The 17,647-nt window shown below is 35.4% G+C and overlaps 1 protein-coding gene across 3 annotated transcripts in view; it reads left to right on the forward strand.

Annotated features, from left to right (window-relative positions):
• The window catches only part of Exoc4 (exocyst complex component 4), a 691,471-nt gene that overhangs the window by 31,945 nt on the left and 641,879 nt on the right, over positions 1-17,647 (forward strand). For all 3 annotated transcript variants that reach the window (XM_013021696.1, XM_013021697.1, XM_013021698.1), the window contains exon 3: positions 40-234. In XM_013021696.1, coding sequence (XP_012877150.1) covers positions 40-234 — 195 coding nt within the window. The remainder of the gene's footprint in view (positions 1-39; positions 235-17,647) is intronic.

A 17,647-nucleotide genomic window follows, 5' to 3' on the forward strand; every position in this document is an offset into this window, starting at 1 on the left:
TGCAGACTGACCCCAAAAACTAAATCTGCTTTATTGTAGGTGAAAGAGAATCTGCTTTCATGCAAAATGCTGTTACACTGCAAACGGGATGAACTTCGGAAACTGTGGATTGAAGGCATTGAACATAAGTATGTCTTGAACCTGTTGGATGAAATTGAGAACATCAAGCAAGTGCCTCAAAAGTTGGAACAGTGCATGGCCAGCAAGCACTATCTCAGTGCCACTGATATGCTGGTAAGAGAACAGCCTGTGGGAAGGGCCACTTCTGCTAAGATGTAAAAACACTTTTTTTTTTGGTTGTTCTATTGTTCCCTTTTAATCCTGTAATGCATATAGCTCAATAAACTGTCCTCTTAGGACTCCCAAATCTTTGTAGAAGATACTTTTTCCTAATTGCAATTTTTGAAATGGTAGTTGGTTATTATTTATGTCTTGTCTTCCTTTGTAGTAAGTGGCAAGAAGTATAATAGGAAAAATCCCAATACTTCAGTCATGTGGCAATGCTAATGAGAAGTGTTTTTTAGCTTCTGAACAAGATAACCTCATTTTAAAGGATGAAATCTACATGATTCAAATAATCTGAAGATTTATAAAGTAGGTATCTCACAGTTTTTTTTAATGAATTCCTGCATTTTAGCTTTGTTTTGTTCATGTCAACTGATAAAGAAAATGGATTAAAAAAAAGAATCATAGAAATACCTTGGTTGAGCAAGAGAAGTTCACAACCTACCTTTTAGACTCATAAGTCCATTGAGTTCTACTTTTTGAATTAACGAAAGTTCCTAGAAGGTTGCAATTAGTGGTGAGTGTCAAGCAGGTGAATAAAGAATAGAAATACACATTTTGGTCCCTAAATATAGGCTGTACTGTCTTACTGCCTATTCTGCACTAATAACATGCTTACTTTCATCTCATTCCAAGTAGACGAGGACTGCAGAAGTCCCCAGCTGTAGATAGAATGTGTTTGAACTGTTTTCTTCTCTAAATGATGCAAAGCCCTTTATCTTTGTTTCACCAAATTACATTGGTTCTAGCACTGATCAAAACACTGAGGGGAATTGGAGACACAGGTTAAATGCTGTAGTTCCAATTAGTTCACTTTTCCAAGAAGAAATTTGCCAAGTACCTTTTATAAGACATTTTAAAGGAATGTGGTAACCAAAGGGTAAGAAGCACTGTACTATCCTATATTAATACTTGGTTTTCCCTACACTCAGTGGTCAGTTTCCATAGACAGGTGGAAAGAGGTTAATAATGGCCCTTTTTTGGGAGAAGCAAAAGAATTGGTTGTTGCCAGCCTTTTACTTAATAGGACTTTAGGTTGTCTGACAGAAATTAGTTTACTTTTCAGTTTTAGTGGTGGTTTCTGCATATTTGTGCTGAATTATCAATATCTGGAAATCAGAATAGATATGATTATGCATATTTATATACATTTATACATTTATTTGGAGAATCATGTTTTGGAATGTGCTTGCTTTTAGCTACCAATCGGTTGCTAACATGCGTTTCTGTTTATATAATTATATTACTTTTAGGATTCCAGATTTTTATATTATGGTTTTATTAAGGGCTAATTTATTTACTTAAATATTCTATTTCAGGACATTATTAAATAGCTTTAGTATTTAGAGAACTTTGACTCTAGTTGTGTTAGTTAGCCCTCCATCTGTATAACAGATACCTAAGGGAAATGAACTTATAAGGAGGAAAGGTTTTATTTTGGTTCATGGTCTCAGAGGCTCATGGTTCCGTGGGGCCCTTTGCCATTGGCTTTTGGTGAGGCAGTATTTCACAGTGAGAGCTTGTGGTAGAGGAGGCAACTCACCTTATGGTGGGCAGGAAGTAAAGAGGCAGTAAAGGGTCTCTCTTCTGTTAGGCTCCACCTCCTGCTGAAGATTCCACCCTCTACTGCTTCCCCAAAGTACCACACACAGGGGACCAAGCTTTCAGTACATGTTAGGGAAGAAAACAAGAATTCTTGACACATAGATGAACAGGAGTGTAAGTTCCACTTGTTTTCTCTGTGTCTTCATCATTCTCCTGTAGGCTGGCCTTTTTCCAAATGTAGGGAAAGTACTAAGGTATTGGAGAAGAAGCAGTATAGTATAGGCTGTGTACTGTGTCTTTCCAGCTTTGTAGAAGAAAATAGCTTCCCTTTTCCTAATTAAGAATTTTAGGTTTAAATTGCAGATTTATTTTTCAGAGGGAAAGAGTCTTCAAAAAATTGTTTTGTTAATTAAAAAATCCCTAGATGTAGGCTTCAGGCAGTCGGGTACTGGGGTGGTCAGTTGTAGCTGAAATCACACAGTGGGTAGTATGAGGAAGACTGGGGAGGAAGGACACTTCCGTCATATAGAGGTGCCAGCAGTTTCGTTCCATCCCCCCTTTTAAAAACTATTTGTAGTTGTTTTTATATTACTAACATTAAAAATTCCTTGCCTGCTAGGTAGGCTTCAAGTATCTTCCTACAACTGATGGCTTATGGTTTTACTTTTTGTGTCTTTTGTTATACTTTTTATTGTAACGCAATGAAATTTCTTTTATGCTATATTGTTTTGCTTTGAGAAAAATGTTTAATTCCAATGTCTTAAAGAGAATTTACTGTTTTCTTTTGAAGTGCATTTTATATGATATGATAGAGATCTAATTTACCTTTCTCTTTACACAATTAATATACTAATAAGAAAGAGAGAAGAAAAAAGACAAGGCAAAGAGAAAAGGGGAAAAAAGAAAACTTTTTAGTTGAACTCAGAGCCTTTTACTTGCTTAGTTTACTTGCTCAGCTGGCAATCTACCATGTGAGCCCTGCCTCTAGTCCTGCTTTTTGTTTATTCTTTTGGAGACAGAGTCTCATGTGTTTTTCTGCTGTCACTTTTCTGGATCTCAGTCTCCTAAATTGCTGGGATTACAAGTATGAGTCACTGATACCCAGTGGGGAGAAAAATATTTTTCAATTTTGTAGCCAGTTGGCTTAGACTGTTTACTGAATCCCTTTTCCATTGATTTATAATGCCATTTGTCACATTCCAAGTTTTTACATATGCATGAATTTATTTCCAGATTTTTTTACTTTGTTCAGTTGGATTCATCTATACCTATACTGAAACCATGATACTTTAATTACTGTAAGTTTATATCTTGATAGGAGGTAAAGAAAGATGTTCTTGGCATTTTACTTTTCCACAGTAATTTTAGTTTAGTTGGTTAAATTCCACAAAATGTATGATAAGATTTTCATTGCATTTAAGGGAATCACTGTGTTACCAACATTATCTTCCTATAAGTGCATAGGATATGCCTCTCACATACTGAAGCCCTCATTTGTGTTCTTTGATAATACTTGGGAATATGTTGCTTAGAGGTGGTACATATATTTAATTGGATTTAATAAGGCTATCGCTTTTTGCAGGCTTTAAAAATAATAGCTTGTTATAAATTATGGTTTCTAGTTATTGTTGGCTTATAAGATTGCATTAGGTTTTTCTCTTTTAATTGACTATATATTACCTTGAGCTGATTCACAATATTTGTCTTAAATATCTAGATGCTTTCCCTTATATTTTCAAAAGCTATCTTTTCTCGTTGTAATACAATCACTTTTGTTTGTGTGGTAAGTCATTCAGTGTAGGGGGTATGTCTTAACTTTTTTCTGTCTTTACATACACCATAGAATATGTAAAGAGTTCATATATCATTACCTAAATGCATAACTATGTGAACCTTTAGTAGTAGTATGTGGAGATAAAGGTATTTCTTTCCCAGGAGCGCTGCTTTGTATTTTTTGCTTTTGATTTGCTTTTTATTCCACCAATTAAAATAATTTGTTTATTATATTTAAGTAGTTGTACAAAGGAGGCACCATATAATAAAGCAGCTTATGAACACAGTGCATCTTGACCAGTGCCACCCCTTCACACAGTTTTTCTTTTTAGCTTATATTAACTAGACAAGGGAGGAGTTTCTTTGTGACATCCCTGCCTGTGTATGCCTACAATGTGTCCTAGCCAGACTGGTAGGCTTTGTCCCATTCCTCTCCTTTGCCCCCTACCCTTTTCTGGCCCTACTCACCTTCATTCAAACTTTTCTGTTTACCCCTAGTCTCCCACAATCCTGCCTTTCAACATAGCCTGTTTTACTTTCCTGTCACTTTTTTTCTTTCGTGTGTGTTAATTGTGCCAAAGGGTTTTACCATGGTATTTAGATGTGCCCTTATTAAATTTTAATCAGAGCAGCCCTCTCTATTGCTTTCTTTTCCCCTATTCCTCCAACCCCCTACTGATCAACAGCTTTCATTGAAATTCTTTATGTCTTCTTTTTCTTTTTAAATGACAAACTTCTCTTATGAGTTCTCTCATCCCTGTTATGGGTAATATTTAAATGAACAACATCTACTATGGGCTGATTCCATTTTAAGTATGTGACATTTATTGACTCATTTAATTCTCCAAAAAGGACATGAGAGAGAGATTTCTTATATCTTTGCCATTTTATAGTTGAGTAGATTCTTTGTATGATCTGGGAAGTTGAAGTCCCAAACAAACAATGATTTGTCTATTCTAACACGAAGGATTTTATGGAGGTAGGATTTAAAGTGTACCTAAAAGGCTGGAAGTATTCTCTTGGCCTTTTGTATGCAAGTGTGAAGAGTAGGGTCTACAATTACTCTCTCACTGGAACTGATATATACAAAACAATCATATTGGGGCTGGGAAGTTGGCTCAGTGGTAGAATGCTTGTCTCGCACGCATGAGGCCCTGGGTTCTATTCCTCAGCACCACATAAGCAGAAAAAAGCAAGAAATGGCAAGTGGTAGAGCGCTAGCCTTGAGCTGAAGAGCTGAGGGACAGCGCCCAGGCCCAGAGTTCAGACCCCACGACCGGACCCCCCCCCCAAAAAAAAAATCATATTTTCTTTCCCCATGGTTAGATGTAAAATCTACTTAAGGAATCTCAAGAACCCAAAGGGAAATCTTTGCTAAAGTACTTCTTAAGAAAGTAAAGACAAAGCAGTCTAGTCTTTCAGACCCCCTTCCCCCAATTCTTTGGATATGTTTGTCAGAAATTTTTGCATTTTCATTTTAAGGCAGGTGCAGATTCAGATATGTAGTAATTTGATCCCTACTCACTATCGGTTAATAAACCTAAAGTACCTAAATCAGTGGTGACCCTTTCTTGCTATCCTGATTCACCATCAGGCTGGTCTCGTAGCTATTGTCTTCTAGGTGAGAATATTTATTTCTTCTTTTGATATGATAACCTTAGCATTGCATAAAATAATTAAATTGTCATGACAGGGAATGTCTGCAAAGAGGCCTGGCCTTTTGTTTTCTTCAGCAAGGTAAACAGCTGCTGTTGGCTTATGAAAGGCTAAAAGTGATCCAACAAGAAGCCTGTATCCGTCACATTGAAATCAGAGACTTGATTAATATTGTAGCCTGTAGCTTTGTGATATGTATGGTTTAAATTAGACCTTTGCAGTCATTGTGCTGGGTTGGTGCAAGCACATTAATGACATAATTTCTGGTTGCTGCATCACATTTCTGCAGTCTATCCTTTGTATTCCACTCACATTAATTGAAGTAATTTTGCCAGTGAAGCGTGTTTCAAACCTCTGCATTTAAATTGAAATTTTAATTCCCTTATTGTCTTGAAAAGACGGCTGAAGATGCCTTGTTACAGGTTTCATTATCACTCAAAACACTCCAGCTGCTGGTTCTAATGTACAATGACTGATTAATTCTGGGAAGAATTATTAATATAAGAATAGCCGCTTCTTCCCAGTGGCACGAGCTAACCAGGAAGGTATTTCATGTTAGTTAATATTTTTATAAACTTTTTCCCAGGGAAAATTTGTGTGTCGAAGTTTGCATCATACTAAATTGCTTTGAAAACCACTTACACAAGTTCTGATTTATCAGCCCATAGAAGTCAATTCATAATTGCATTAAATCAGTAGAAACCAAGTTGGTGCGAGTAGTTTTGAAGCACTTTAGCTGACAGTCACAAGACTTGTAAACTAAAATAATTTTTTATTGCTAAGCCTTCTTGAGATTACAGAGATTTTGAGTGTCTTTTAATCATTGTGTCTTTATATGTAGAGCTTAAAAAAGAATCCATATCAGTATAGTCAGAGAAGGATGATTATGATAATTGTAACAATAACATATTTATCTAGCTGCCTTCTTTTATCTAGCTGCCTTCTTTCCAGTGCATCTCAGAGTGCTTTTCTGAGAGAATAGTGTGGGAAAATTATTTGACTTACACTTTGAAAATGAGGCATACCTAGGATCAAGAAGAGTATAGCAGCTATTTATTTGAATAGAATTCTGCAATAAAAACAAGTGCATTTGTAGTCTTTTTAGTTCATAAGATGTTTGGGTAACATTGAGGGTTGTGAATGTCAGCAAGGATCTTACTTTGAGTTTGGGTAGCCCTAGACTGGAACCCCAGTTCTGGCTATTACTAGCTGAACTAACTCATAGCTTATTGTTTATATTTGCTGACATTTGGAGTGAAGAATAATATAATTATATGCCTCCAAAGGTAATTGAAAGCATTAAATGAGGTATTAAACCAACATGAAAGTATTTGTATTATCACCTGAATTGGAAAAAATAGCTGTAGTGTCCAAGTTTGTGACGATCATAAGCTTTATAGACCATGATAATGACAGTGCACCTCATGAAGGTTAAAATGTGTTTGTGACTTTACCTAAGTATCACTATCCCACAATACTGTGTATTTTGTGAAATTTATGTAATCACTTAATCTTAACAAAGAAAAAAGTATTTGTAATATCCATGGTAAGTTCTTTGACATTTTGTATTTCGGTTATTCTCGTTGTCACTGTTAGAAAAGATATGGAAATTGCTCTGATGTTATAATCTTAAAAACTACTCTGTAGACTTATTTTGTGCAAATAAATAAAATAGTCCAGCCTTGACATTATCTGAATGTAAGACTAGCTTAGCATTTCTAAAAATTTATTTTAATTGTACATAGTTTATGATATACAGTATGGTAATTATATATATTCTCTCTTCACACTTCCAAGTCTCCAATAACCCCTTCTATTTTCAGATTGACTTCTCTTATCCTCATATTAGAACAAAGATGTGACATTTGTCTTTCTGTGATTTGTTTCATTTAAGATCATATTCTCCAGTTCTATCATTTTGCTGCAAATTATAGGCTACAAATGCTCCATTGTGTACTTATGCCACATATCCTTTACCTATTCATCTCTATCTCAGCTATTGTGAATAGTGCAAGCAATAATATGTATGAGCAAAGAAGTATCCTTCTTTGATATGCTGAACCTCATTGGCTGAGGACAGTCTCAGTATGTTGCTCAAGGCTTGTCTTGAGCCCCTGGATTTTAAGTGATCCTCCTGAGTAGCCAGAACTATGGATGTACACCATCACATGGGGCTTATTTTTAGGCTTCTGAGGAAACTATTCTTTATAGTAGGCATGTTAATATATACTCTTATCAGCTCTGTAAGAATTCCCTCTTCACATCCCCACAAATGGTTTTCTTTTTTGATAATAGCTATTATAATTAAATGGGTGATATCTCATTGTGATTCTGGCGTATTTCTCTAATTGTTAATGTTGAGTATTTCTCATAAATTTGTTGACTTTGAATACCCTCCACTCCCCTCTCCTCTTATTTATTTTCTTTTGTGGTGTAGGGTATGAAAGCCAGGGCCTCACACATACTAAAGAAATACTATGGTTTGAATTAATCTATAGACCCAGAATTGCCCCTTTTGAGAAGTGTGTTAATCATTTACCAAAAGGGGGTTATTTGCTTTTTTGTTATTAGTTTCAAATTTTTATATACTCTGTTTATGAATCTTTGATGCACCTGATAAAGAAAGAATGGTATATATTTTGATATTTGGACAAATAATCTGACATTTGACATGTGACATGCCATTGTTGATCACTTTTGTTACTGTTATATGTGTTCTGCAAAGGTGGCCTTAACCTTTAAGGAACATATATAATAGTAGAGAGAGGCAGATGGTAAACATATAAACATTGACTCATGGTGAGTATAATGCCAAAACATGCAATTAGAAAGCGCACTGGGAACACTGGGGAAAAGGAGTATGGTTTGAGTCTCCTTATCCCCTCACACTTAAATCTGATCATCTGGTCAAAATGAGTTAAAAAAAGAAAAGTTATTAAACCTTGAGTTAGTGTCCTAAATGAATTGAATAGATTTGTGCTGGCTCTATTTTTATCTTACAGAGTAAGAATGCAGAGCTCTGTAGGAACTATTTGTCATGCTAGTCAAAGCCTTTTTTTAAAAAAAAATTGTGTTTGTTTTTAAAGACAGGTTTCTCAAAAATGTACTGTACCTGCGTATTTCATTAATTTTTCTACTCCTTTATTTTGTGATTTTATTTGCTATTCATTTGCCTCGTAATTTAAAGCCAATAGAAATTCTGTTTTATTGTACTAAACCTGATAAAGTTTAGCAATTTTCATTTAGCTTGCTTAGCTGTAGGACAGAGATCTCCAAACTGCACATTAGGAGATTTTTCTAGAATTCTAAAGTCTAGACCACATCCCAGACTAATTATATCAAAATCTCTGAAGGTACAACACTGACTTCAGTGATGCCAGTATACAGAGAAATTTGAAACTGTTAGTGTAGAGTTCAGCTTATTCTTTAGAAGAGAGCAAGACTCATTGTCCTTGTCTTTATTGAATACTAGCTCTGTGTAGTTAAATACCAAGTATTTTTTGTGTATGACACATATGGTGATATTCACATTTGAGTAGAAATATTGCTGCTTGAAGGTGCCTTTTTTTTTTTTTTTGCTGGTGCTAGGGCTTGAATTCAGGACCTGGGCACTGTACCTGAGCCTCTTTGTGCTCAAGGCTAGTACTCTACCACTTGAGCCACAGTGCCACTTCTGGCCTTTTGTGAGTAGTTTATTGGAGATAAGAGTCTTACAGGGATTTTTCTGCCCTGGCTGGCTTTGACCCTCTGCCCTCGGATCTCATCCTCCTGAGTAGCTAGGATTACAGGTGTGAGCTACTGGCACTTAGCTTTGAAGGTGCTTTATTGCCAGTCTCTATTGTACAGAATGGTTAGTACTTGGTTTTAGTTTTTTTTTTTTAATTAAAAAAATTTTTTTTACACCATTTATGTTAGGTTTTTAAAAAAGAGGTAGCCGAATAAGAACAGCACCACACACATGGTATTCAGGTACGGGGTAGGTTTATTCAGTAGACCTGCTGGGACCAGGCAAGGTTGGCATTCCACGTGGCTGGGAAAGGCCTGGGAAAGAGAGAGAGCTGGGAAAGAGAGTGGAAAGAGAGAGAAAAGAGCTAGAAAAGAGCTAGAAAAGAGCAGAGAGAGAGAGAGAGGGCGTAGGGAGCTGGGAAAGAGAAGAGAAGAAAAGAGCTGAGAAAGAGCTAGAAAAGAGCAGAGAGAGAGCAGAGAGAGAAGAGAAGGAAAGAATTGAGAAAGAGCTAGAAAAGAGCAGAGAGCAGTACTTGGTTTTAATTCTGATCTCTAGCCTGATTACTTGGCCAAAATAAGCTTTATTTAATAAATTGTTCAGCTAGATGTCTCTGAAAGTTTGCATGACTTGGAACTCTTAGAGTTGTAATCTTGATGATCAGATTCTTGCTTGTTTACTGTTTGTCCTCCTCTTATTTATTGCAGGGTCTTCATAAATTAGGGCCCAAATGGTAGCTGTGTGCATTGTGAAAAAATGGAAGCAAATGTATTTAAATGTAACAAGTTCTAGCTTTGATTCCTCAGTATGATCTTAGATAATTATACTCTTTCCCTGTTTTTCAGCGTCCTTATTTGTAAAGAAGATATGTATATATTTACATTATTGAATTGTTATGAGACTGAAAATGAGCTTGTGTGGAAAAATGCTTTGTTAAATATAAAGCAGTAAACAAATTCAAAATTGTGTAGGCACCATTGTCATCAGCATTACCCAATGCCAGGAAAAGAAAAGGCAGGAAAGGAGTCTTGGGCTTGTTTATATTGAGGATCATTTCCAGTCTGGTGCCTCTGTTACTAATGTTTATATGTATATGTATCTGTGTTGTTTAGGAGGAATGATCTTGATCAAGAATAATATTCAAGTCAGGAAAATGTAACTGTTGCATACCACTATGGAAATCAGAATTGAGGTGCTTTGCAAAATGAAAAAATGCAATCCAGCTATATCATTCCTGGGCATATAACCCTAAGGAATCTAAGTCAGCATAGGGTAGAGGCACTCTGAAACCCATATTTATTGTAGCATTATTCACCACAGCCTAGTTCTCAGATCAGCCCGGAGTGCCCATCAGTAGCTGAAAAGCAAAATAAGCCAGACTCAAAAAGACAAATAACACATTTTCTCTCATATGTAAAGTCTGAAAACAAAACAGTGTAACATAAAAGTGGTACTGAAGGAGGAAAAGAGAATATAATGGGGGTTGAGTGTAATTGAAGTCCCTTGTATACATGTATGAAAACATCATAATGAAATACATTATTTTATAAAATAAAAAAATAATATCCAAGTCATTTGCTGTCTTCCATCTTTGACTTAAACTTCACATGTGGGCTTTTTTGATCAGGTTTTTAGCAGGTCTGTCTTTGGCTAGATGGGAACCAAATATATGTGGCAATTGCAGCAGTAATAATCTGTTATTGATAGGAGCCTTCTGTCTTCACTTGATGGTCGTCTAAGAATGCCAACTAGTAGCTTTTGAGAGCTTGACATGACAGAAGGAGCTTGCTAAGGAGTCTATTTTCTTGAAGGTTTATTCCAATACTAATTACTTGTGGTTGCCTAGCTCTTAAAATGAATAGGCATATTCCACTCATATTCTATTATGGGCTTTTAAGAGTTCATATTAGTAAAGAGCTGTATAAGTGCTGAACATTTCTAATGACTTTGGTACACTTGCTGAATGTGGGTGAAATTGTCTTGATGTAAGTATGAGCTTGAAGTGATTCTCAGAGACCTCCTTCGCCAACTCTTAAGAAGAGAGTTGTTCTGAAACTTTTTCTTGTCCCAAAATAATAAATAAAATGATGGAGTAAGTGACTTTTGGATGCTTGTTGAATAAAAATGTCTTTTCTGGTGGTCTCTTAAATTTTGGAGGAGAAATCTGGGTTTTAATGCTTTTAGAGTATTGACAACAACTGCAAATTGAAGGGATCATGAGGTTTGGGAAAAGGAAGCCTTTTTTTTTTTTCTCCTGTGATTTTCTAAAAGCAGTTTACAATATGTATCTATCTCAGAAGATGTTATAAATGTTCAGTTTCCTCAGGGAAATAACTGGGAACAGATCTGTTTTAAGATCTTTTAGATAAATGAGATTCTCAATTTGCTATTATTATACCTTAGAACCTTAAATAGGTGCGTAATTTTAGGCTTAGAATTCTACTTGTAGAATTTTTTGTCAAAGGAAGAAATAATAGTTTTGGTTATTCTGTGTTTAGAATTTTATTGTAAGAATTATAAAAGTCAAAAAAGCAATACGTTAAAATACAGAGAATTTAAGTTTGTATATTGTGGAATAGTATGCAGATACAAAAACTCACGTATTTTGGGAATGGATATATGTTGCCAATGTATTACCACATGAAATGGTATATTTAAAATATTATTATTGTTGTTATTTTGGTCAAACTGATTGCAAAGATAACTGGATAGAATGAGGTTAAAGTACTGTAAATTATTTCATCTGATGAATGAGGTTACACATGAGTTCCTTTGTGAGTGTCTGTCTTTCAGGTTTTTTTAGTTAAACATATACTTTGGAATTTGGAATAAAAATTAAGTTTAAGAAAGAAGTCTCATTGTCGGCATTGCCTTTTTCCCTTTTTAATTTGTGAAATTGAAGTGGAATCCTAGTCTTGACCTCTTTTAGAGATCTTATACAATACAGTTCATCTCTCAGTGACTATAATTTTGTATATCTTAGGCTAATGGAATATCTTAGAACACCTGGCTGTCCCTACTTTAGTAAGAAACAACTGGTAACTTTTGTTTTAAGAAAATAATTGGGATTACTCGTGGTAACATGCCACATGTTTAATAGGAAAAAAATATTAAAAAGAGGGGGTGAGACAAAGAAAGCTTAAGAATAGCATACTGAAACGGTATGCTTTTAGAACAAGTTTGTTTTTCATGTAATGGGATGACATCTTTGATGAGGCTCGAACTATTTGATCTCTTGAATTTTATGCTGAATATAGATTTGAAGATGCTTTAAAAAGTAATTCACTAGTAAAAGGCCTTTTTCTTTGACAGCATTGTATTTTACAGACTCTCCTTCTTTCATTCACTTATCAATAACTTCATCTCATTTGCTTTATCCTGTAAATTCCATTATCTCCTGGGCAGTCTATGGCTTTAAGCCCTTAGTACCTAATCTTCTCATTTACATTGACACATGCTTGACCTCAGCCCTTCTTCTCTCTTTGTTAATGCACCAACAAGCACTGAGATCTCTCTGGAGCATTATCATTTGGCTGTTAGTTCAACTAATAACAACCCTTCATTTGGGCTGATGAAAGTTTATTAAATAAAAACATGCAATAACCCTGCTCTTAATGAAGGGAGACTGGAAGTAGACAGCTTCCTGCCTCTAATGGCAAGGAGAGCTGGCTGAGTCTGCATTATAGGTATTGGGTTTCCTGAGGGAGATGGGGCACCTGAATGGGTCTGATCAATACTATGTTATCAGACTGATTTAAGAATGGGCATTTTTGATTGCCCATTTGATCAGTGTTGATTAGCATACAGGCTGTAGAGTTGGGGGGCAGGGAGGTGTTCTTGCTCCAGGCACTTAGCCTTGCTCTGTGATATAGCTATTATTTTCTTGCTGAGCCCATCTTAAGTACCAGTTTGCCAATAGCCTCCAGGCCTCCAGACTCTAGCAGGGCGAGACAAAAACATCTCTTTAGTTGTCCTAAGTAAAGCTAGGATCAGAGATTGTTTTTCCTATAGATCCCCCAGGACTTATCTAAACCTTTGGCTATAGCCCAGAGCCTTGACTGGATTCTCTTTATTCTTCTCTTATTCTACATGTCCCTCTCTCCTCTCACCCTGACTAAGATTTTTTGCATGAGCATTAGTCTAGCCTTTGATAATTCCCTCCCCCAGTCATGCTGTAAACAAAAATGGAAGGAATACAGAGTTTATGTTTAACATTGGTTCACTTGCTTGTACTTCTGTATTATTTACAAATAATTTGGTATTAATCCCTTTAGTAAAATTGCTCTCAATTTATAGGAGGCAATTAAAAATTCAAAGTTCTCTAAAATTCATAATGTTCCGTGTGAGTGCTGTGATGTACCAAAGCTTTCAACTTATCCCTATACCTTTCAGGTGTGTCAACTTTAGAGCATGGCTCTCTAGAGAAATGAATTTATTCAAGAAGAAACAGAGGATTACAATCCAGGGTAGTACATGTGATAAGACAAATCATAGGCACATCCAAGTGGTAGTGGAAGACAAGAGTTTTTAGAAGTAAAATGATTAAGGTTATATATTGTTTTGAAACAGTTGTTAGTTACAAAGATCAGTAACAAGAGTGTTACCAGTCCAGGTTTTAAATAGGCACCTGCTGGGAAAGTGTCCTTTCAGAAGTATTCTTTGTGTAACTCTGTAATCTTGGAGCAAGGTTGTGTTTTTCAGTCTCTAATAATTTTTATCAGGCAGGTGTGTGTGTGTGTGTGTGTGTGTGTGTGTGTGTGTGTGTGTCTCCTTTATTGCCTCTCTTTTTAGTTAGAGTTTGCCATAATTGACTTCATTTTGATTTTGACAATTTTCATAGGTTAAACTATGCAAAATAGTCAATTGTTGATCATGTTCAACCTATAAAAATGTTTTTCATATAGTTGAAATTAATACATGAAACATGTAGTGTTTGTTATCTCTCTCAACTCTGCTTGCTTAGAGGTGGTCTGACTCACTGTGCTTCACAGAGAATGTGGGGGTGGGGTGGGCTTCTTGTGCTCATCTGGGATTTCCAGTGTTTTGAAGCAGGCACATTGGGGCAGAGGGTAACCTAGGAGATATGGGCCTGAAGTCACTGGAGATTGCCTTACAGTGTTCATGGGCAAAGAAACAGTGAACAGATCTGAGCACTAAGTTAATCATAGCTGAAGGTGTTTTAGAGTTCTGATTTTCATTGAGACTGTTCAGGGAGAGGTATCAGTTCTCTAGGATAGTGAAATTTCATTTTTAAAAAGTCTCATTCATAGGCTGGGCACTGGTAGCTCGTGTCTGTAACCCTAGCTACTCAGGAGACTGAGACTTGAGGATCATGATTTGAAGCCAGTCCTGGCAAAGGCCATGAGACTCTTATCTCCAATTAACCATCTAAAAACTGCAAGTGGAGCTGGCTCAAAGTGGTAGAGTTCTAGCCTTGAGCAAAAAAGCTCTAGGTTAGCACTCACATCCTGAGTTTAAGCCCTACACTGACAAAAACAAAGCAAAACAAAAAACCCCACCCCAAACCAAAAACTTCCTTAAACTAGAACCTTGATAACATTTTCAGTACCGTTATGTTATCTTACTCAGAGGACTTAATGGCCTATTTTAATAGGATAAGTGTTAGAACATTTCTGAACTAAGTAATTATCACAGTCTTGAGTGAAATTCTTTTTTTTTTTTGACTCATTTATGGCTTTCTTCTTGATTCCACAGTTGCTTTCTTCCAAGAGCATAGTTGTAAATATTAGCTTTGCATTACCTAGTTAATGGTTTAGTTGGTTTAGCTGCAGGTTAGTTTATTGTCAGGTTGTTTCTCTTTCTCTCTCTCTCTATATATACAGAGAAAGAGAAGGAGAGAGAGAATTTTAGTTCATTTTAGTAACAGTTACTAATATCATTTAGCCTTATGAGTCTCATCTTTCCCTCCCCCCCCAAAAAAAAGTAAAAAATGGCAGTAGTTTTTCTTTTATTTTAAATAGCATTTTTACAGTCAACTGCTGAGAATGGCCAACTTCATAGTTTCTCCAGAATATTCCATTGGATCATGACAGCACAAAATTAGACCTTTTATCATAAAACTTCAGTTTGACTAGTTAAAGAGAAGCACTTAAGTATGAAATTGTCATTTCCTATTCTTTACTGTGAAATTCAATTGAGAAATGAAATTTGGGAAAGAACTTATGGGTATGGTTGTTTATAATTATGAAGAATCTCCATTGTGGTAAATTTATATTTCAACCTGAGGCAAGCATTTTAAAATTCTGTATTAAATACATTTTAAATGAACAACTGATTCTGATTTTTTGCTACAGAGACTTTTTTCCCCAGAATTTCTGCTTTCTTATATGGATAACTTTCTAAATAGCAAAACATGCTGTCCTGCTCAATATCATGTATTAAAACATTTTGAAAATGTTTGCTTATCTTCATAATCCTAGAGGAAATATTTGTTTTCAGCTCTAAGCCAGATTTTTTGTTATCTGTCTGTGCAGTGTCTAACTGTGTCCAGAGCACTAATTCTGTTAGATGATAATGGTAATAAGTATTTTGTGAAAAAAATTCTGTGGTTGTAGTGTCTGTTTTTCTTCAGTGTTTATTTACATATTATGTCAGAAAAATCTCAAATGCAGTTAGTTGACTCATATCATTAAGCAGTAATCTCACTTTAAGACATGTGTGGCATACTGGAGAACTCTAGGTGGTTCATAATCATTTGGGATGTTGAATGCACGGTGTTTGTTTAGTGAATAGATTCCATAAACAGCACTGACCAATTCACTGTACACTGTATGTAGTCTCTTTGATCCTTCATCTGCTATGTTTCATAATTTTAATACTTGTGAGATTATTCAGTTATTGACTGTCATACTTATGAACCCAATTTTGATAACTTTTTATTACCTTACATTAGTTATACAGGGGGATTTCATTGTTACATTTTCACACATTTATAACATATTCCAACCAATCTCACCTCCTCCATCACTCTTTTTGTCCTCCATCCCTGGAAGTTTTTTTTTTTTTTTTCAATAGCAAATGACCTGTTGGAAGCCTTTTGTTGATCTCTGTTTTAATCCAACAGCATCTCCTAAATACTTTGAAATTGACCAATGTGTTATTCAAAAAGTAATCTGTTGTTATTAAATTGAGAAAACCCAAGTGTTAAGATCTAGATCTTGAATGTCTCCCAAACACTGATATCTAAAGGCTTTGTAGCTGGTCTCTGGTGCAGTAGGGAAGACAGGACTGGATTGCAAGCCTCTGATTTGTGTTTCTTCCTGTTACTGCACACAGCCATGTGTTTCCCCAATAGCTTGGAATGACAGGCTTATGATACCATTCTCAGCTATTGATTGAGACAGAGTCTTGCCAACTTTTATGCCCTGGCTGACTTTGAGCCCTTATTCCTTGATCTCTCCCTTCCAAAATTACTGGCTTGAGCTACTGCAACCTAGCTAGTATCTCCTTCTAAATATCTTGTTTTTATCAGGTATTTTGTCCCTGGGCTGGAAAGCTGACTGATATGCCCAGTGAAATAATTTGCAGAATAACCATATTAGAAATAATCTTTGATTAGTTATGTTTTTACATAAAGATCATTTAGTGATTTCTAGTAAATCTTAATACTTGGAAAGAATTAGGAAATACTGGGAAACAAGATCCAATGGTACAATAAAGTTAACCATCAGTCTTGGTTTGTTGATTAGTGCCTCTCTAAAGTATGTACATTTTATGTGTACATTTTATCATACTGGTTACTTAAAACCAGACATGAAAAATGTCAGGTTTTTAAACTGATGTTCTAGAGATCAAATGTTGATTTGGTAACAATTTTTCTTTAAATTGGCTTATGTACCACTTAGTAAGGTTAGGATAGGAGCAAACAATGACCTTGCCTACCTTCCATAATTCTAGATTATAAATATACTTTTAATAAGTTAAAGCCAGAAAACAAAGTACTGTATTTTCTTACAGATATAAGAAGACATTTTCTATTCTCTTTTGAGGCAAATTTTCAAACTTTAAAGATCTGAGTATCCATGATCTCATACATATATATATATATATATATATATAAAATGTATCTATCTATCTGTCTGTCTGTCTATCTCTATCTCTCTATCTCTCTATCTCTCTCTCTCTCTCTATCTATCTAGTCTGTCTGTCTGTCTAAGTGCTTATATTTTGGGTTATTTTAATGAGCATGGTGGTTTGGTGAAAGAAAGAACCGTTGCTGAAAACAATGCATTAAAACACCATGTAGGTCCTTTCTATGGTACTTACTAATTTTTGAACACTCAGTACAGGCTTAAGTATTTTACTTGAATTTAAGACACATTTCAATTAGCTGGTTTTGACAGTTGACATTGTCATTTAATTTTTTATTTGGAACATAAGCTGTTTGGGTTAAAAAAATCTTCATGCAAATTCCTGCAAACAAATCAAGTATGAATGTACAGTGGGTGGTTTTTAAGCTTAACCATCTCAGCTGGATTTAATTACCTTAAGGGATAAGGCTACATGATGGGCCAGTGGTTTGCCAAATTATTTTTCATTTTCTAGATCTCGATGTCACTGAAGGTTAATGCATCCTCTTTTCTTCACTAGAGACCCGAGTTAAAATCCATTTTAGGCCATAAGTGTAAATGAATTTGTTGTTGT

The sequence above is a fragment of the Dipodomys ordii genome, unplaced genomic scaffold, assembly GCF_000151885.1.
Source record: "Dipodomys ordii isolate 6190 unplaced genomic scaffold, Dord_2.0 Scaffold56, whole genome shotgun sequence".
NCBI classification, from domain to species: Eukaryota; Metazoa; Chordata; class Mammalia; order Rodentia; family Heteromyidae; genus Dipodomys; species Dipodomys ordii.